Consider the following 21,691-nt stretch of genomic DNA (forward strand, 5'->3'; position numbering starts at 1 on the left):
AAATGTAAACAAAATTCTAACAATATCCTAGCAATAATACAAACTTTATTATTTCAAGTTAGTAATGTACGTGGATCCTATTTTAAAAATACGTATAAAAACAAGTTTTCAAATTATATTTTCATGTTCACTGATTTCGTCGAAAAAGAATGATATTTGATGTACGCGGTAACAAACGGTAAAGTTCCAAATCAGTAATCCTGGGTAATGAACGATATAAAACAGATTCACCGTATTTCCCCGTCGTAACTGGTGATTCCCGATTCGAAGCACAACGAATTTGTTAAAAGACACGTACGCATCTACATTGAGCAACGATACGAGGAATTACAGACGATTTAAAGAACTTTTCTGGTCGCGTGAATCCATCTAACATACAGACGACTCAGACGTTTTATTTTAAAATAATCTATCTATACGGTCGTCATCTTTCCAAGAATCGACATAAACAATTATTAGGAAATCCTAAGCTTAAAATACTTAAATAGTTTCATGTCTAGAAATCGTAATTAGATAATATAATTGAATAATTTCTTAATTATCCTTAAACCCGTCTCCCATTCAAAGATTCATTCTCGAGATATTCTATAAATTCTAAAATTATTTGGACCTAAGATTAGCTTCGTATAACTACATATGTAGAGCATCGTGATTATCGAGCTATCACGTTGTCAAGCAAACAACCATCGTCGTTAACTCTCAGGTAGGAAGTAGCATTCCTACAGTCATTGGTTCAAGCTGGACACGGGAACTGGCAGATATACACTTGGCAAATCAGATTTTCAAGATCTAACAAAAAATTCAAGAAGCATTTTATTTATATTTTTCAAGTAAATAATTTAGTCGGACTTATCTTCAGTCTAAAAAATTACGTTCCATTTGTATATCTTTTATGGATTGATTTATCCGAAAAGAACGAGGAAATGAAGACCGATAAATATGAAGACTCAGAAGTGTTGCGCTCACTGTTCGGGAAAATTAATCAGTTGGAAAGACGAGGCCCACGCATGTTGCCAGCCACGATACGTTTCGGGAAATTTAAGAATATCTTCATTGAACAGGAACGTGCCAAACGCTTCCAGAAAAAGATGCGTTAAGGAAGAACTTCCAGAACCACTGCCAGAGAACCGATTAGCCTGTTACGATCAATTTGCTATAGCGAAGAAGCTTCATGCAGAGAATTTGGAACATCAACCCCTTCCTGACAAAGTCAACGACTCCGTTTTCAAAGATGTAAAACCAGAAGAATGTTGTAATGGAATCTCGTCGAAGAAATGCTGTGAATGTTGTAAGCATGAAATTGAAGATCGTTTCATGAGCTTGACTAAGCATTATGGACCAGTTTTAGGCTGCAAGGAGCCCAAGACGAAGATGGATCTAGCTATTTGTTGGGAAACTCCAATAAATCCAGTTTATGAACCACCTAGATCTACTCATATCGATGGGTCAGAAGGTGGACTCGCGCCAGCTATATTTTCTCTTGTCCAACATACTTCTAGACCCACCGCTCATTCTAGAATTTCGAGAAATGAGAAAGGTTGTACTTGCCGTCAATATCATTGTAAATTAGAGGGAGATTTAGATTGCTCAAAAAACGGAAATAAGAAAGGGGATTATAAAAGTGTGAAATGCTGCAGTGATAGTCTTTGTAATGGCTTGAATGGAATAAAAATTTCAAAGCAGGTTCAAGTTGATGAACGACCAACAGCAGGATATTTCAGGAAGTGCGTTGCCTGCAAAGACCAGACTAGAAATACACGTGAAGATCCTAGATTGATTAAATCAGCCGTCGGATTGGCATTGGGTACAGAAAAGGCTGAAAACAATCAACAAAAATGCGGAAGCAAGACAGCGGTATCGAAACTAAAAACGCCTTTTGTTAGAAAGTCTCCTTGCATCAATACTTTAGCTCCTCCATTTAGTGTTGTTAATGGATGTAGAGACGCCGATTTTCCAGAACATTGGAGACTCATGTCAGTTTATCAACAGTCGTATAGGAATCCGTACAGGCGAAAAATTTATCGTTGTTAATTTGTATAAGGTGAATTATGATGAATTTTCTATTCTATTCTGTTAAAAAAATGAGAATCTTTATGTTACGTGAAGTATTTAAAAACATATGTAATAAATTAAAATGAAAATTGAAAGTAAAATTTAAACATATCAATGTGGATTTTAATATTTGAATCATGGGATGGACATCTAACTTTTATTTATATTTATAACTATATTCTTCTGCTTTTTATACTGCTTATATTAATATATTGCGGCGTGGTAGAAATTCCTAAATCCTGCGTGGAGTCCAGAAGAAGGCTTTCGTTTAAGTGTTCAAGAGCAACATTTTGCAGCCGGTTCAAGAGATCAGGATACGGTGATATGAATCTCTGAAAGTCGTGGCGATATAATACAAAGATTTCACAAGTTTCCACCGCAACTATGGTTGCTATTCTATGCTCGGTGTCCATCACCAGAGCGATCTCTCCGAAATAACTTCCGTCTTCCAAGTGACAAACCTTTATGTTTCGCACAACAAACGAAAAGTATGAGAAAAAGATAAGTAATAGTCGATAAAGAATTACGATAATGTTAATGTTACTTCTTTTCCCACGACAGTGTAAACTGCTACGGTACCGGATGAAATGAAATACAAAGCTTCACCACGGGTACCAGCTTTGACGATTTCATCGCCAGCCATATAGATCTCGGAGTGTAATGAACTCGTTAACTGTACGATTACAGTTTCCGGTAAATGCTTGAATAATTCTACGCTATTAATCAGTCTCAAATAATTATGCAGTATAAGTTCCTGGAGGGTAAATTTTTATCATTAAAATATCTGATTATATGTATATATTCTCTTTTCTGGATATATAGAATATTAAGAAGAATTATTGATTCTAAATAATTTTATCGAAGTATTGTTAGGATGGATAAACCTCTCGTAAATATGGCGAAACTTCATTTATTATTTTCTTGTTCCTTTCGAAGCTCTTTCTGTTGCGGTAATGGTAGAAAGTTAATAGCCGACGTTGTAGGGCATGTGGAAGCTCCTTGTATCGCATGTACTCCTGTAACTGCTGTATTATTTTCAGGTGACGTTTGATAGTTATATTGATCGTTGTCATTAGTTGAGAGAATTGCGCTACAAGAAATGCAGTTACAATTTGTAAATCTAAAGATAACATCTGGTATAGGAGATACTTACTTAATAAAAATACGTTACCAAGGAATCCGATGATCGTTAGGATCAAGTTTAGTATAATATCTTCTTGCGTTTTCATATCCAAATAGTGAGCAGAGCGAGCACAAGCGACAATCGAACGATGCAGGCACACGAGGTATTTTTGCACTTTCGTTCGTTTAATTACAAAATGTGATGACTTGATCCAAGAGCTGAATATAAACTCAGAATTGATAAAAAAAAACAAATTTATTGGATTGCAAATACTAACTTGTTGCTTAAAGTGCCTAACGTATCTACAGATATGGGGACATAATATTGTAGACAAGCAGCCCAATGAATGCATATTATCACGACCGTGCACGACTCTAGAATTTTATGCAATTGAAAACTTATTCTATACACCTGAAATTACGAAATCATTCTAATCAGCTATTCTTTCTTCGCGATCTTCAATGCGAACTATGTACTAACATCGCGAACTCTACTAAAATAAACGATGATATTGCGGACTCTCAATATCTTCATCATGTTTAATGTAGTACAATACCACATCGAGTTAGGTATAATATAATCAATGAGTCCTATAGGTAACACGGTCAAGATGTCTATGAAGAAATAGCTCTGCAAGTATTTTCTATACAAAAAATATATTGAGATTACTGATAAAAAAAATTGATTAGTGGTAATGTATAGCATCGATCGATTAGCAGTATCATCTAGAAATGAAAGTACCGCGCTACTATCACAGGGTCAAGGACAGTGACTTTCGTTCGATAATCATAGTATCCAGTAAAGAACCACATTACAATATCGCAGAGAAACACTATATTCATCGTGTCGTTAATCACGTGCCAGTTAGTATGTCTGCCAAAGAAAAACGCGATGGACACTGGAGTAACCAAAAGAGCCACAAATGTAAATACAATCATTAACGATTCCCAAACAATCCTATGAAAATTAGCATCATTAATATGTACATATAAACTATCAAAAGAAAAGAATTTAAAGACAACCTGAATAAACTAAAAGGATGTATCATGTAACGATGTGATTTTAGGTGTCTTGAAATCTCATAATTCACTGCGGTTGTACTTTTAAGGCACCAGCGAGTCAAGGGATGTCTCCTAGACAAAATACGTAGTTTTAAAAACCAACGATTCAATTTATTCCAAATCCGGTTTCCTTTTATAATATTCTTTATTTCATCTTCTTCTTGCGGTTGCTCGCAGATATGTTGAATAACCGGAGCACGCTATTTAATGTCAAAATTAGATGGTTGTGTTAGTGAATGATAAATTTGAAGCGTTGTGTTTGTATAGTCATATTAGTGATTGAATTATGTTACTCAAGGACTACTAAAGAGATCAATTTACCTCCACACTCGGCGCTTCCGCAAAGTGGGGCACATATGCCATTAAATCCATCCAGCTGATTTGTTGTTTTGACAGATCAGTAGATATGTCGTCGACAATGAAACGAAATGATTTCTACATACGTTATGCAACTACAAACTTTTTATTGATCAAAAGAAATTAGTGAATATTTTAATCTAAAAATACGCTATCTTTATTAAATATTATATTACAGAAATATCAGAATGAATATATAGATAGAAAAATGTAGTTTACTTGTATAATATCTAGATTCGATTGACTGAACGCAAAATTGTATAACAATGCTATCAAAGCAAAATTAAAGATGAAGAGTGTCTAGTTGGTTTTATAATAAGTATTATGTATTATATGACAAATTAGGACTGTTATATCTATTGCGTGATTTTAGAAAAGCACGTGACTATCGTCGAAACAGCTGTAACACACTTGAGAAATGATTTGATTGTTACACGATATATTTAACATAAAACGGCAAATTAACACAGCCAACCGAACGGGAAGATCTCCTCTCTGTGAAGAACATTGCTGTGTTCTCCCTTTTTGATTTTAGCAATGCGTTTTCTTTTTTGTTGTTGTTATTATTAGTTATTGTTTACCTGGAATTGTTCCCAATTAATTGCACCACTTTTTCTGCTTTTATAAAGTACAGTATATAATAAAATATACCAATTTAATAGTGTTAAAATTAATTAAAAAGTTACACTATCAGTTATGACTAAATAAAGTTATAATCGAATGATACCACACTATAAAAAAATATTAAAATGCATTATGAATTTTTAATTTCACGTTCAAGTCGTGTTATTTATCTATAGTCATCTTTAATGTTTTTAATTTTACCTACATTTTTTTATACTTTTAATATATACTTTTAATTTGATGTTTTGTATAAACAGTATATGAAATCGTTAAATAAAATTATTACCGCAAAATATAGTTAGCTACTTAAATAATTTTTAGATTTCTTTGTTTTTAAGTAGTGAATATTAGTCCTCGATACTTGGAAAAATGCGCGATGGACAGCGTATAGGTTGGCTTGTTCGAGCGCGGTAGAAACGTGTAGCTCGCTGTGGTGCGCTCGGTTGGCTAAGTGTTAAAATTCAGATTTCCGGATAGATGTAGCATTCGTTGAAACGAGATACTTCGACACGTTATCTTATTAATAGTTTTTGTTATGGCGATAATGTCTGACAGCAAAAATCATATGAATAACATGTCAGAAACGGATAATTTACAATTGCCTATAGATGTAAGTTTCTTATTATCTTCCGCATTCGAAGCTGTTATTTGGGAAACATAATTTTTCATTTAAACGTTACGTCATTTACTTTTTCCTCTTTACATAGTGACTGTACAAAATAAAAGATTTATGATAACCTAAATAAAAACGTTTATTTTGTAAAAATTTTACTAATAGTTTATGTAAAAGATTCACTTTATTTAAATACTTTTATATTTGTATACTTGCTTTCTATATTTGTTATACTTCAATTAAGAGATAATAAATATATAATATGATAAGACATCTTTTATTTTTTGAACTTCATGTTTTTTGCTTGATCTAATTAAATTTATTGAGTAGATTCATTTTAATTTTAGGCGATTATACACATATTATCATACTTGTCTACATCTGATAGGATGGCAGCAGGATTAGTTAATCGAACATGGCATGAAGCATCTCTTGCTATGAAGTTTTTAGATGAAGTAGAATTGGTACTTGGTCGACCACGTGCAGACAATTTAAATGAAGTGATAGAGCTTTTACAGCATTCTACGAGACCATTTTACAACTTTGTTTTTAGAAAAGTAGAATTAAAGAGGAATATGGCAATTTGGGATCAATATGGACCTCATATGAAAAGTCTAGTACTGGTAAAATTATTTTAACTTATTATTAAGTATTACATTCGTGAAATGAGAATATATTTTCCTAATACCATATTTTAATTTTCAGTTGTGCTGTGATCTAAGTGAAAAAACATTGGTAGAAATTTTTAAATGCTGCAAGTCTTTGAGAATATTGCATATTAATGATTGCAGGGAGTCTCTAATGTCTGGTAGACTTTTAGAAGATGAGAATGACATAAAGGAACTCTCAGAAACATTTAAAAATGTCTATGAACTTAGCCTTGGATATAACCGTTTCTTAAGTGATGCACTTTTTAATAGATTAGTTGCCATTTGTCCAAATTTGGAATCTTTAAGCCTTATGGGATGTCAGATGACCTTTCATTATGGACTGAATAGAAAATTTTATCCTGATTTCTACGGCTTACCATATCCTTCAAAATCAACGCTGACTTTTATAAATGCATTAGACTATTTTGGACGACAAGCTTATAAACTGAAGCATTTGAATTTTAGCTATACTTTGATTGATCCATCTGCTTTAACTATATTATCAGGTCTACAAAATCTTAGATTAGAGTCTCTAATATTACAAGGATGTGATCATTTATCTATTGAAAGCATTAGAGGAATGACACAGCATCAGACTTGTTTAAAAGTCCTCGATATTAGCTTTAGCGTGCGTATCGCAGATGACAGTTTACTCTGTATTTGTGAAAATTTGACGAAGTTAGAAACACTTAGAATAAGACGATGCCGTCAAGTAACCGATGTTGGTATAAAGTATATTCAGTTATTACAACATTTAAAAGAACTCAATATCTCAGAAGACGAACAACTTACCGATGATTCTATTACTCGTGGAATTTGCTCTGGTTGTAATATAATAGATGACGAAAATATGGATCAAAATATTGATGGAAATATCAATTTTGCTCCTCCAGAAAAGAATTGTGTTCAGAGAAGAACAGAAAAAAGGATGAGAAAAGAGAATATGCGAATACTGTCAGCAAATGCACTGCGTATTCATGAAGAATCAGTTGAATGCATATCCAAATTTTTTCCTAATTTAAGACAACTTGAACTTAGCTATTGTTTTAGTGGCGTTACCGATAAAACAATACAGGTATGTATAGATCAATTCATTACTGTTATTTTGTAATTTAATATTATAGGAGATTTATGAAAAGGGTATTATTCATAAGAAAAAAAACAAATAATAATCTCTGATAGATTTTATGCTGATTATTTTCCTGAATTTTCAGGAATTACTAAAACTTAAGAGAGTTTCTGTAAATCATAAATTTTTGTACCAGCGATGATGCTCATGCATATAAAAGTAAGTTTATCTTTTATAGATGATATTCAAGGAGCTTGTACATTTGCAAACATTAAATATAAGCCATTGCGATGAGGTCAGTGATGCTGGCTTAACGGGTATGGGTATTGGTAACTACAAATATGTTGAAAAAATACAAGTTGCACATAATCCAGAATTTACAGAATCCAGATTAAGAATCAGTTTACGGTCAAAGGCCGAAGAAGAGATAGTACGCGATGCAGATCGAAAACGAGAAATCATGAAGCTTTGCGAAAACGTATCTAAACCTTTAAATTCGTTTTCCGGATACTCTTTGATCAGGCTTAAATGCCTTCAAGAACTCGATCTTTCTGGGTGCAACAGAATTACTGATGTCAGTTTAAAACATGCATTCGCTTTTCCAGAATTAAAGATCTTAAATTTAAGCCAGTGTCAACAAGTGGGTGTAAATCAATCAAATAGTATATTAAAAATATTTATATTTATAATAAATCATACCTTTTGTTACAGATTACAGATATTGGATTGGATTATTTATCAAAAAATAATCCGGCAATTGAATACTTAAATCTAAACCGCTGTTACAGTATATCAGATATTGGTATATCATATCTTGTTCAGAGATTGCACAGATTAAAACGACTTCTCATACAGGTATTTTTATAATTAAAAATTAACTTCTCTATTTTTAAAGCTTACACTGGTGTCTTTTTTTTATAGAGATGTTTACAACTCACGGATCGCACTCTCGACTCTATTAAATTGTATTGCAAAAGTCTACATTACCTAGATACACGTTATTGCCGGGGGATGTCAGTGGCAGGTCTTGAAAGCTTGACACATTTATATGTCGATTGCCATGAGCATGCAGATGTTGCTTCAGGAGAAAATGAAATATTACCACCACCCCCTCTGCCTTTACCATCATTATCGTCTTTGCCATAGAGACGGTATCAATACCTTCTTTTGCATTTTAAGGACAGGGTAAGGGAAAACTGAAGTATTATTTTAAAAACTGACTATAAATATATTATGTGATAGAAAGAAAAATTAATAGATTATATTTTTTATTTGAACATTTGCATAAAGATTATGCTTATGTTTGACATTATACGTATGCAAATTTTTTAATATTTTCAAGTATTTGCGTAGAAATTTTTAATTCTGTACATATAATAATATGAAGGAATTTTAGTATATATTATGTCAAATATCTGATAACGATTTTAAAGCTTTTTTAGTGGGATGTATACAGTCTAAAAATCGAATAATTTGGATATATTCGGCATATTCATCATTTAATATAAAATCTAATTTAAGCAAATATGCATATTTATGAAATAAATCGGCTAAAATATAACTTAAAGAACATAATTTTTCATTAATTCTTAAATAAATGATGTTATTATCACAGGTTAATTTACGATTTTATAACGAATTTTATTCTGCTTTATGGTACAATTTAATTGGTATTACAGCAAGTATTACAGAAATGATAAAAATAATAATTATGTATAACATTTTATACGCGTTTTAAGGATTCATCACTTTTTCCGATATTCATAGCTCAACTATCCGAAATTAAAATAACTTCAAAATTTAGGAATTTTTATATATTAAATCGAGAAATTTAATACAGATTCTTTTTTTAGACAATAACTAATAAGTAGATAATAGCTGCAATTGAAATGGTGAAAGTATTTTTAAACAAATCTTTGTACATAAAATAACTTCATACATATAGTATAAAAACAATGTTAATAATTTCTATACTGAAATTTAAATTGAAATATTTTTGTGAAAATGCTACCATTAAAAAAATCTATAAAATATAAATACAATCGGTTTTCGCACATAATGTAAGATTTGCTCCTCAAAAACTTATAGTCTAGATTATATCGTTATCATTATATAAAAAATAATATTATTCAAGTTACTCCTTTCAGCAAATTGCTCAGCATATTATTATTTGAACATATTGCAATATATATTTCGTTAACGCACCGGAGATTTTCGAGTACTTTTAAATAGTATAAAATTTTTATATAAGGATAGATCGTTCGAATTAGGATATATAATAAGATTATGTAAACAATGATCTAAATTTTATTTAGAAACAAACAAATTTAACATTATTTTTAATGATAGTTAAAAGTTTGTCTGTGTCGAATAAAGTAATTTCGATTAAAATTGTGGTTTTCAAAGATATTATAATGTTTTTAATCGATCGCTGCTTTTTTAAATATATATATTTATCATGTGATAACGTTAGTTATAAACAGCAGAATAAAGTCAATTTCCTTTTGTGATATAGTAAAAATAAGAGTATAGATATTGAATTTAGAAGATAGATGTCGGTAAATAAAAATTACAAGTTTGTTTCTCAATGATTTCCTCCAGACGTTTAGATACATTTTAATTTATCCTTTAATTCTATTGTAACTGGTATTTTTATAATTAATAACAAAACATGCAATTTATGACCGGGAAAGGAGGAATTGTCACCTGTTTTTAATCACCCTACCTTTTTGTACAAAACTTTAATGTATCACAAAATTGGATATCTACAAGTGTGTAGTATCAACTATACTTTTGTACAGGATTTGTACAGGAATTTTGATTTTGTTACACTCTTGTAGTTTGATCTTCCATGAGTAAGTGAATAATCGTTTGGTTAAATATTCTTTAAAGTGTACATACACTTAATAATCAAATGATAAAACAAATTGATATAATTTGAGTTAATCGTTTGAAACTAATGACTTTCTATTAGATTAATAGAAAAAAAAATTAACAGTTAGCCCATAGAAGATCAATAACAATTTTCTTTAATAAATATTTTGAACAAAAAGGTTTTTTAAGTTGTTCACATATTGCATTGTAAATTAATTAACAGACGCTTAATAATTACATAATAAAAGTAATGTTAACACATAGATAAGTAATTTAAATGAGTTAAATCTAAGAAATTATGAAGTGTGTTGAAATATTTGTAAGGTTGAAATATTATAATATGTAAAGAAAAGTAAACTACATAAATGTATGGTTGACACTTCACTGTATATGGAATTATATAACATATGCTAAGTTTTTTATGAATTTGTAATATATGGTGTTTTTCTTCACAAATGAATATAAAAAAATCTACTTATTACTAAATTAAAATAACATGTTAATCTAACAAAGATTACAGTGTACTATTCTGTTTATATTATTTTCTGATATACACAAACTCAATCTATTTTGTAAAGATTCAACATTAAGATTTCAGTGTTTGGTGAAAGACATTTATTGGTTTGAACTATCTACTGCATACAAGTAATTGTACGTGTGAATGAACATAATTTTTATTTCACAATGAAAATAAAAAAAATGTTTTTGATTTATACAACAAAAATATGGATTAATTATTTAGTTAAGTATCTTGATTCCATAAATATTCTAAATAATTACTTAACACCCTACTTACTTATTCACGCTCTATGATCAAATTCATTTACAAAATTAATTAGATATTCTTATCAATAGTATTACTTTCACATAGCTTTTAACACACTCAAAACAAAAAAATTAGAAAAATAAAATTAAAAGGCAGGATTGAAAAAAGGAAATCTAGAAGATTAAATATACGAAAAAGTGTTGATTAAAAGTAAAGAAAAATCTTTTACACAACAACGGGAGTGATAGTGGAACTAGACACTGAAATCTTAGGTTGTACTATCACCTTTAACTTTGTTTAAACTTTGTTTCAACATTTTAGGTTTGTTTAAACCTTATACCACAATAAAAAGACGTTTACGAAAAAATAGACTGACATTATTAAACAAATTTTATACCTTTAACATGCTCACTTTCTGCATATATATATATGTATAGATTTGTATATATATACATCTGTGCACCTGTTAGCGTATATGCCGCTCAACATAGAATTACTTCATTTATAATCTAATACTGTGCATTACATACACATGTAAAAAAATTGTTACTTTTCAGGTAATGGACATTTTTAGGAAACATTCTATGTTTTTTATCAATGCAAAATCCTGCATAATTATGTACAAGTCGGTGAAACTGGAAATTACAGCCCTTTGTCGATACATACACGATACGCGCATATTTGCTTTTGCTTTTTTTATGCTATATATTCTTTCAATGATAGTTCATAGAATACGTTTTTATTTGTTTAGTATCTATCCTCATTAACACGAAGATAAATTGTTTCTTCCGATTTATAGATTTATATCGTTTGATTCTTTATTTCCTTCTTCAAGGAATTTTAAGCATGAACCACTGTGTGTACCTCTTCAATTCTTTACATCATCCCCTTCATACTAAACTTGTTACAGGGTTTACCGTAGCATCATATTCACTAATTAAAACGAAGACATTACCAATAAGGTGATTAAAAATCCAGCAGTCTTTCTTCCAAAGCTAAAATAAAAAAACAATTATATATATTTGTGAATAAGGAAAACGGAAGTCTATAGATGCTAGTAGCAGTCTTAATTCGCGCATTATAGTTAAATGTTCTTCAGTTTTGTTTTCATATCTGAATTTTTTTCATTCTTTTAATTAAAAATATTCTTCAGCATGCTTGGAAGGACAAAGGTCTCAAAATTAAATACTGCTAATACACAACTTCTTTATGTATATATAAAAATAAGTTATTGAAATATTGGTGAACTGAACAATATCAGGCAATACCTTTATTTTAAGTGTAACTGAAATATCAACGATCCATCCATAGATTATTCCTATGTTCGTTTTTTAAGAAGTATAGATAATTTGTACTTTGCTTTCGGTTAATTTTAGCCTGATAAAGAATATTTTTTTTGTTAAGCTAAATAAATAAAATAACGAAGTGTCCGATTGCTGTAGAATAATTAGCTGCAAACACATGGAACTAATTTTGTTAGTATAAAAAAACAAAAGGAATTGTATATAATTAATACATGTTTTCATTTTAGAGACAAACAACATTTTTCACCAAATTTACTGAATATTAAACTAAAATATTCATGTAGTTTCTATGACGCATTTAATATAAATATTTTATTCTTCTTTCAAAAAAAAAAAATATATATATATATATATATTCGTACTTTTTGACAATCAGTAGTAATTTTTTAATAGTAACTTGTAGATCAAACAGACAGTTAGGAAGTAAGAAACTTATATTTATCAGCATATATATACAATCACTATAGAATTCAGGTTAATAGAGATGCAAAAATGAATTAAAAGACATTCACATATTTATTTTAGAAGTATTTGTTTTATATATTTGTATAAACAAGTCAATTATAATCAATTTCATCCATGTATTTGTTAAAACAAAGAAATGTATTATAATCATATTCAATATTTATGAGTCTGTACAAAAAACAAATTGCTTCAAGTATGTATTTTCTAATATAGAAAATAAAGTGTGCTATACTGTATTGTATATTATAGTAAGTACACATTTGCTGACCATTTCATTTCAAATGAAGATATTCTTTATTAGTTTTTTCTATAGAATATTGTAACAATAAAATGATTGTACTTTTACGTAACGAATTCTTTTATAAGTTATTTTATGAGTTACAAGGTTGTCAGAATCTAAGTGTATATTTACACAAACGTAGAAAAAAGAATTGTTTTGTGTACAATGAGTCGACGTTTATAAATAAATACTAATTATCATCTTCAAAAAAACGTTAAACGCACAGATTCTTTATATTATAAAAATATAAAATTCTTTCGCTTCTAGCGTTTTCTTTTTCTTTCTGTACAATACACCTTGATCTACAAGAACACTGAACATTTCAATGTAATTATTTTTTAGATTCAATGTGTATTATATACGATTATTCTTCTTTTTAAGAAGAATTTAGTACAAAAAATACGAATTTCGTATATACTTCTTTCTTTTATTATTTACGTGGATGGAATTCAAGCAAGACAATTCAAATCCTCATAAATAATATGATCATTAGAAATTACAGATGACAAAAGTACACAGAAACCTAAGTGATGCCTTTAACAATATTTGATTGTCTTATTGTATTTCTGCAATTTCTGTTCGAATTGTTTAAAAAAGATTACGCAATAAATATATGGTAGTACGATAATTCTTTAATATAAGATATGCAGGAACTTCAAGTTTGCATTGTACGATCGATAAGAAACGTTAGTCACTATAACGTGCTTCCGTGTCTTTAAAATAAACAAATTATTTTTGATCAAATTATATACATGAAAAAAAGGAAAAGTATTTACACAGATATAAAATATGTCGGCAAATGAACAATTTCCTTGTTTGATTTTTGTTTTGTATTGTAATAATATATACTATAAATAAAGTACGGCACAACATTAACGTTAACTCATAAAAAAATTAACGAAACAATCAAATTTTTTAATTGCTTTATATGCATATATAGCAGCAAATCCAGAGGATTTTATGCGCTCCTGCTGTTTTCACTTATTTATTGTCCTCCATAAACCGATGGGATCATTTGATTGACCGCATTTTCCTCAGGTATTATTGTCAGTACATTACAAGCTCGTTGCTTATTTGGTCATCAAAATACACCGAGAGCGACAGAGAGAGAAAGAGAGAGAGAGCATGCTCGTGATGATCCATCGAGAATAAAACATACTGAAACCAAAGCATTGGACGCAACAGATCTGAACCTGCAAAAAAATCTATCCTAAGACAATTTCATTTTGAAAAAGAGGTTGAACCTCGGAGAAGGACAATCTCGACGGGGAAATTCGCAATTTGTTTCAACGAAGATGCGTTTAGTGACCAACTACTCGATAAACATATATACATAAATCTTTTCTTTTAATATAATTTAGATTCAATATACAACAAAATTTTGTGTATTATTAATTTATGAACAATTATTTTCTGTTATACAGCAATAAAAATGTTTCTTTTTTTTTTCTTTGAATGAAATGATCGCTTATTAAATGTAATGAGAAATTATGGAACTTACCATAGGAATGAGACTTTATGATGAAGTGTTCACATCATTTGTTAAGGAATTCAGAAATGAAAATTTGCTATCCTCCAAATCGAGAGAATCCGAGCTATAAAGATTGATTATAGCTGTATCACCACCTGCTGTGCTAGTTGGAGGAGATGTGGCCTCCAAGAAAATGTCATCGTCGAAATCTAAGAAGTTTTGAACAGGATTATATGCCATAAGTTCACCACCACCAGTTCCATTATTATTTTCTGCAACTGTAAGCAAATTAAAAGGTACAAGTTAGTTTAGTTATGTATTCAACAACATTCAAATTATATATTAGTAATTGTGCAAGTAGAAATTTTACCATTAGCATGATTTTCCTCTTCTTTTTCAGATTGTGGGTTCAACTCTGGATTAACTGGCATACCAAATGACATTGGATCATCTGCTCCAAATAACTGTAAATGTACATTAATTAATAAAGGATAAACTTTTCAGATATTATTTGAATACTTACACCAAGAAGCGTATTTGCATCGATACTATAACCCTCGCATCGTAGAATATCGCGGAGATTGTCCAATTCTGTTTGCATTGTTTCGAGGTGATTATCCATTTCCTCCCTATAGAGAATTATTCAAAGTAGATGAAAATGTATAAAAGTACCGAAACTTATCCACACAAACTTAGCCACATTTGATGGATCAAAAAGGAAAACGTTGTAAATCCTTTCAATATTCATCCTGAAACGTACAATCTTTCTATTTGTTTCAATGACTTCACAAGCAAATCAATATTTGTTTTCTTTGTTTAGCCAAATTTTTGTTTCATTTCTTTAAATTATGAATGCAGCAATAGAATAGAATAATAATTGTTCCAAATAAAATAGTCATTGTTTTACAATTATTGCTTGTGCAATCAAGTAATTAAGAAATTCACAAAAACAGAAATTGATTAGTGTTTTAGTATTCTGTAAAACATTGATAATGTTGTAGTGCATGGTCTTTAAAATATTTTGCATAAAAGTTTGGGACGATGTATTATTCTATGTCAAGATATATTCAAACTAAATTGACCTTTGAAAACCAGGGAATGAAATGCAGCACTAATAGAACAATAATTAAATTACATGATAAACTACTTAAGCAGAGATATCTAATAATCACAACACCACAATTACCAAATATATATGATTATCAATATATATTATAAATATATATGAGGTAAGTATAGTTTCTTATGTAGCACATTTTAAAAATTTATCTTACAACTTTACTGAGTAAAAAGGAAAATTATTTTGAACAAAATAAATTATACGAGCATAGATTCAATCAATGGAAATTTTGTTTTACACCTAAATCCATATTGATAAAATTTCTTTTATTTAAAATAAAATTCTATATTAAAATCAAGAGAAGCTGAATACTTCTGACTAGTATTAATAACAAAGGAAATTTTTAATAATTTGGAAAATATTTAAAAAATTATATCAAGGAGCCCTTTATTCTTCTGGTTCTATGGAATGTGAAATCTCTAGATCAAAGGCAACCATTTAGAAATTTAGTAAAAAATTACACATTATTAGTGAAGTGTTATTACTCCAAAACTTCCAAATTGTAATATAAATAGAAATAAATTGGTTGTCTCCCACCTCTGTCTTCTGACTAAAAATTTCCACTATAGGTAAGTGGAAAGTGCTGCATTTAGCATTTCTTACTTATGGTCTGTGTTGAACTTACATTGATCCTAACCTGTAAGCAGCATCAGACATGCCCGAGGGAATGATGCAACTCAATGACAAATCTTTTGAATTGCTTGTCCCTGCTCCATTGCAGTTGTCTTTGTTCTGCCCCGAACATTTCTGAGCACCATTTGTATAAGAGTTTTTTTCGTTATTCTGTTCAACGTTATCATTTACTTTGTCAAGTTGATTGAAAGTGGCATTGGTTTCATTGCTTTCAGAATTGTTATTGTTTTCACTAAACTCGACATTCTCTGTTTCAAAATCCTCGTTGATTATTTCTGGTACTATTAAAATATCTTCGAGTTTTACCAGGGTTGGATTATTCTCCTGAACATCTTCCTCCATATCTGTTGAAGTTCCCAAATCGAGCTCACACTTTACATTAGTGACTTTGTTCATATTAGCTGCCATTGCTGCGAGCTTTGGACTACGCATAGTTGACAGAGGTACTGCCTTTGAGGCTGGTTTATCTTTCAGTAAAGCGATCACCGGTGCAGCGTCTAATGGTATTTCAAGCAAATGTGTTTCTTCCCTAAAAAAGTGAGAAAAGCAGTTGCCAATCTTCGTTTTCTTGAGTTTTTAAAATCATTGCTGTGCCATAATCTGCTTTTAAACACATTCTTGACTACAATTCGGATTGATGGAAGTATTGCAAGAGCATACAGAGATGAATTTAAAGCATTATATAAGAACATGCTTCTAAATATACAATGAATTAGTCAGGTTGTAGTACATAGTAATATAGATTTTTGTAGAAGAAAACTACATAATGAAGAGGAAAACAGTATTACAGTATTATAGTGCGTATATGTGAAATATATGTGAACAAGAAAGTTAAAGAGCAATTATCATCTTTTAAGAAAAGCGAATATTATTTAACTTTTATGGTATAATAAACCTGGAAAAATACTACGGACGTACTCATTCTTCTATATTTCACTGTGTATATAAACTATTTTTATTATTTAAAGGTAAATATTTAATGGTCAATTCAGCTTGATTCTTTCTACATATAAATGTTTATTATATTGAAAAATTTTATGATTTGAATATCATATAGAATTATTGCATTTATTATACATAATAGAAGTATAAATAAATAATTACGTATATAAATAAATTTTAAAGGAACATATTCATGCATGGAATAAATTTTAATATTAAGTAATATTAATAAGAAGTAATCTTTCATGCACACACACACTATCTAAATTGATGACAAAAATAAAAGAACTTCATGACATATTTAATACCACAACATAGACCAAGATTTATTATCAAATAAACTATAATGAGAATTAATATATCAACAATTGTACTCAGAGGCATAACTAAAATATAGATAAATAAATAATGACATTAATATGAAATGAAGTGGCTAATGAAGAATTGTATAATAAACAATGAAATTAAATAGAAGCAATTCAACCAAGGATTAACGAGACTTCTCCCATAAAAGTAACTAACTAGTGAAACAATATTTTCGAAACTTTAACTTTCTTTGAATGCTTTAATATGTTGAAATTACAATTAATGTAAAATTTAGGGAAAAAAGCAACTACTGATAGTTGAAAGACTTGCAGACTAAGAGATCATCTTAAAATCAACTGTTCAAATGAGGAATGCTTTCAAAGAAGAATGTTATCGCAATTTTGCTGAACGTTCATGCAGAAAAATGAAACTAAGCAAAATTGCGATATTATACAAAAATAAGTTCTAGAAGTACAAACACCAGCACCAAATGACGACAAGAGAAAAGTGTTAACCTTGGTTCCTCTCCATCCTCCGTCGATGGGATCAAAATTTTGACCGGCACCTTGTTTTTCCTCCTGGCAATATTTAAATTGCAATGATATGAGTAATAATTGAAAATGAATTATCTTATGAAGTATGACAAAAAAGTCGTTTACACATAAACTTCGTTGATCGTGTCCTGAGTAGGCATAATCAAGTTGCGATATACCATGTGCAATTTATTTTTAATGCAAAATATAAAATGAATAAAGCTACTATAGTATGATACGATTTAAAAGATCAAAATTTATGCCCCTGTGTGTTTCATTGAAGTAGAGTATAAATTTTAATTTCATTAAGTTAATTATTTCATACATTCCATGCATGGGAAATAATTGGAATGTGTGTTGTAAAGGAGTATCTTATAACTTATCTTTTTTTATCACTTTCCTAATCTCAGTAAAAAGACGAGCAAAATGAAAATATAAAAATATTTTTTCACAGAGTTACAAACATTAACATTTCTTTGCATTTATTATGCAAAATTCCATCTTATAATTCCAAAATTGAAAGATTGTACATGATGTGAAAGATTGTGTACACGTCATTTATATCGGTGATCAAATCTATAATTAGATTACTATAGTAAAAATTTTATTTAACTTACTTCTTTTTACCCTTACATCCACGTTTTTTCTTTGTTTCAGTTTCTTGAGAATTAATAAGTTCTATATCATCTGGTAAGTGAAGAGGATCATCAACTAAATGAATTGTTTCCATATTAGTGTCTTCCATTATTGAAGTGTTATTATGCTCAGGACTTTCAATAGCTGGGTTTGGATGTCCTTCCAACATTCTGAATGAAACGGACAACGATTATTTCACATAATAAAAAAAAAATACATTTATGATACAACAAATCACATACTCTGCAACAATATATTCCGAATCTAGATCCGGTTCTGATGAATCAAGTTCGTGAATTACAGGACCCGCTGGTGATGTTTGTGACTGAAAATAAAGATATATATTATATTAAAGAAATAAACTACAAAAATCCTATGAATTCTATAGAGTTACCTTTGATAATTTCGCCTGTTTGTTACGTTGACGGTTAGAATCGTCGATCATTAGTGGATATCTTCTTTTAACGGAGAGACCACCACTTCTGGAAGGCTGTACCAATGTAACTAAAAAGTGTATAAGTTTATTAACAATTTGCTGTTGTTTAAGGTGCTTCTGTCTAAGCATTGCTAGTTCTCGCCACAGTGCTTCATTTTCTCTTTTCATGGCTCCAAGTCTTGAATCTAAATGTTCTTGACGACCTCTCATACTTCTTACTTCAGTAAGCATTTTATTCATTAGTTCTGGTTTAATAGGAGTAAGTGCTGGATCTTGTCCTTTATTAGAGGCAATCTAGAAAATTATCACCGAATGCTTGTACAAGTATAAAAGTAAAATTTATGAAAAGTTTATATAAAATATGAAAGCACTTACTTTTCTTTTAATATGTTCTACAAGATATGGATGACCTTTACAGAAGAATTGATGTGCGAATTCCATTTCATCCTTATCACATTTTAAACCACCAAATTCTACAGAAACTTTCTTGTGAAAACCATCTGTATACACACTAACTATGAATATATCTACATATACATTTTAATGTTATAGTTCTATATGTTATCACTTACACATATTCAACTGCCTGATAAAACTGGCCATGTTATTGTGTTTGTAGTAATGTGGCAATAATTCTCTGGCAAATTGTGCCTGATTTCTAATGAAAAAACTCCTTCCATTCTAAAATAAATAAGTGTATACAATAATCTCTTTTCTCCTAAGTAACTTCTAATATAATTTTCTCTATGGTAAAGGCATATTGTGTTAGATAACAAGTTCTATGAATATAAATATTAAGATAATTATATAATACATATACTATTCTGCATATATGTCAATATATAGATATCAAAGTAAAATAATATTTTTATAAAGATTATGTAAATCACAGAAAATAAATGATCTAACTGATAAAATTATGTAATGAAAAACAATCATTTGAACAAAATTAAATGAAATCTTTTCCTTTCTTTAATGGAATTTGTCATCAATATACATCATAAATATAATCCTATACTTTTTACATTCTTTTTATAAGAAACATATTGTAATTGGACTATACAAGATGCAGTATATTTAACAAATAATTAATTAATTTTTATAAATGCTAAATGTTAATATCGTTGCCACATTAATCTCTTAAAAGGCTATTTATTGATATTTGTATAGAATATCTTATTTAATCTCTAAACAATGAGAACTTAAAGTATGTTTTTGGTATCTAGTACAATTTTCACGAAAATAATGTATTTTTTATTGTAATAATAATACATAAATAAAATATTCAAAATATGTATAAAATTAACATTGACTACACATTTCCTTAACAAAAATCATTCCTGTTAACGAACTTACACACATGTGTCAATGTTAAAGAAACAATTACAAGTATCGTTTAGTTAACGTTTGTTTAAATATTACTTTGCGGTTGGTATATTTTGTTAATCCAGAAATGCGCTGCCATTCAAAATTTATACGAATCGTTCGTGAAAGAGAGCCCTCGACGTTCGATAAAAAAAAATGTATGTTTATTGAAATAATGTAATATACATAATCGACCGAATAAGCACCGAATAAATTACAGCGATGTTGGGTGCATGCGAAATATAGGTTGTGTACGTAAAAATGTACACTGCGGAGGTCAACGTTTAACTTACGTTTAATTTGATCGGTCGCGCAACGTTATCATTACGAATAAATAATAGTCACCGTGAAAAAACGTATCGACCGATGCGTTAGAATTTCATACATCTGCTGCATATAAAAATTAAAGGATTATAAACGAATAACAAAATAAAAGTACTTACAGGTGACCAACAAATAAGGTCGTCAGTATCAGAATCTTCGACCAACTTCCAAAGTTTGGCAAGGAACGCTGGTACACTGGTACCCAATTCCGGGATTGTATGCATTTCTGCAATTTGTAATTTCTCCAGTTTTTGATCTTGATCTTTCACGAAAAAAATCTTCACATCTCACGACAATGGCTGGCCGCTGACGATGTTATTCTGCTAGTAGTAGTTACAGGTGGAGAGAAAGGGGGAAATATTTTAATATAGGGACATGTCCGCTTTTCATTTAAGATTATAACGCCACACATTGGTAATGTTTGTTAAATACTATTGGTCATTTCTGTTGGAGCCTGGATTTAGCTATTGAATAAGCTTAAAATATGATAAGCTGATTTTTATTAAAAACATTTTTAAGATAATTTGTAAACACTGCTAAATACCATTCGTAAAAGCGTGAAAGATAAAAATAAAAGATAATTTTTTAATGCAAGCAGAGATAAGTAGGCCGATGGCTTACTAATGAAATTCACCTAAAAGTTTGCTCTATGAATTACCGCATCCAGCGACTGAACATGAATTATAT

At 29.7% G+C, this 21,691-nt stretch overlaps 4 protein-coding genes across 12 annotated transcripts; 2 read left to right on the forward strand and 2 right to left on the reverse strand.

The window, feature by feature from the left end:
* The first annotated feature begins 7 nt into the window (after positions 1 to 7).
* LOC117156073 (uncharacterized) lies at positions 8 to 2,167 on the forward strand. The gene has a single exon (XM_033332784.2). It carries the CDS (start codon positions 940 to 942, stop codon positions 2,029 to 2,031), a length of 1,092 nt encoding a protein of 363 aa, XP_033188675.1. The 5' UTR covers positions 8 to 939; the 3' UTR covers positions 2,032 to 2,167.
* A 58-nt stretch (positions 2,168 to 2,225) lies between these two features.
* On the reverse strand, positions 2,226 to 4,731 carry LOC117156069 (potassium/sodium hyperpolarization-activated cyclic nucleotide-gated channel 1). The gene is made up of 9 exons (XM_033332778.2): positions 4,558 to 4,731; positions 4,198 to 4,436; positions 3,917 to 4,132; positions 3,656 to 3,818; positions 3,453 to 3,586; positions 3,206 to 3,393; positions 2,937 to 3,142; positions 2,597 to 2,806; positions 2,226 to 2,513 (listed from the first exon to the last, which is right to left on the reverse strand). Exons 1-9 carry the CDS (start codon positions 4,606 to 4,608, stop codon positions 2,226 to 2,228), a joined length of 1,695 nt encoding a protein of 564 aa, XP_033188669.1. The 5' UTR covers positions 4,609 to 4,731.
* Positions 2,460 to 10,118, forward strand: LOC117156061 (uncharacterized). 4 transcript variants are annotated; one of them, XM_076618377.1, is made up of 7 exons: positions 2,460 to 2,540; positions 2,614 to 2,745; positions 6,178 to 6,453; positions 6,536 to 7,555; positions 7,788 to 8,189; positions 8,261 to 8,404; positions 8,471 to 10,118. In XM_076618377.1, the coding sequence occupies exons 2-7, from the start codon at positions 2,713 to 2,715 to the stop codon at positions 8,693 to 8,695; spliced, it is 2,100 nt and encodes a 699-aa protein (XP_076474492.1). In that variant the 5' UTR covers positions 2,460 to 2,540; positions 2,614 to 2,712; the 3' UTR covers positions 8,696 to 10,118. The 4 variants fall into 4 exon arrangements, with proteins under 4 accessions (XP_076474492.1, XP_076474493.1, XP_033188650.1 ...); XM_076618378.1 differs by lacking the exons at positions 2,460 to 2,540; positions 2,614 to 2,745 and adding an exon at positions 3,228 to 3,338; XM_033332759.2 differs by lacking the exons at positions 2,460 to 2,540; positions 2,614 to 2,745 and adding an exon at positions 4,751 to 5,827.
* On the reverse strand, positions 9,834 to 21,356 carry LOC117156065 (Heat shock factor). 6 transcript variants are annotated; one of them, XM_033332770.2, is made up of 12 exons: positions 21,124 to 21,353; positions 19,888 to 19,996; positions 19,691 to 19,815; positions 19,274 to 19,609; positions 19,122 to 19,204; positions 18,861 to 19,049; positions 18,226 to 18,288; positions 16,455 to 16,991; positions 15,233 to 15,338; positions 15,080 to 15,173; positions 14,740 to 14,987; positions 9,834 to 12,184 (listed from the first exon to the last, which is right to left on the reverse strand). In XM_033332770.2, exons 1-11 carry the CDS (start codon positions 21,226 to 21,228, stop codon positions 14,755 to 14,757), a joined length of 1,980 nt encoding a protein of 659 aa, XP_033188661.1. In that variant the 5' UTR covers positions 21,229 to 21,353; the 3' UTR covers positions 9,834 to 12,184; positions 14,740 to 14,754. The 6 variants fall into 6 exon arrangements, 5 of the variants coding, with proteins under 5 accessions (XP_033188661.1, XP_076474496.1, XP_033188662.1 ...); XM_076618381.1 differs by lacking the exon at positions 9,834 to 12,184 and adding an exon at positions 13,851 to 14,431 and having other exon boundaries at positions 16,467 to 16,991; XM_033332771.2 differs by lacking the exon at positions 9,834 to 12,184 and adding an exon at positions 13,851 to 14,431.
* Positions 21,357 to 21,691: the final 335 nt, after the last annotated feature.

Source organism: Bombus vancouverensis, chromosome 5 (genome assembly GCF_051014615.1).
Source record: "Bombus vancouverensis nearcticus chromosome 5, iyBomVanc1_principal, whole genome shotgun sequence".
Lineage (NCBI taxonomy): Eukaryota > Metazoa > Arthropoda > Insecta > Hymenoptera > Apidae > Bombus > Bombus vancouverensis.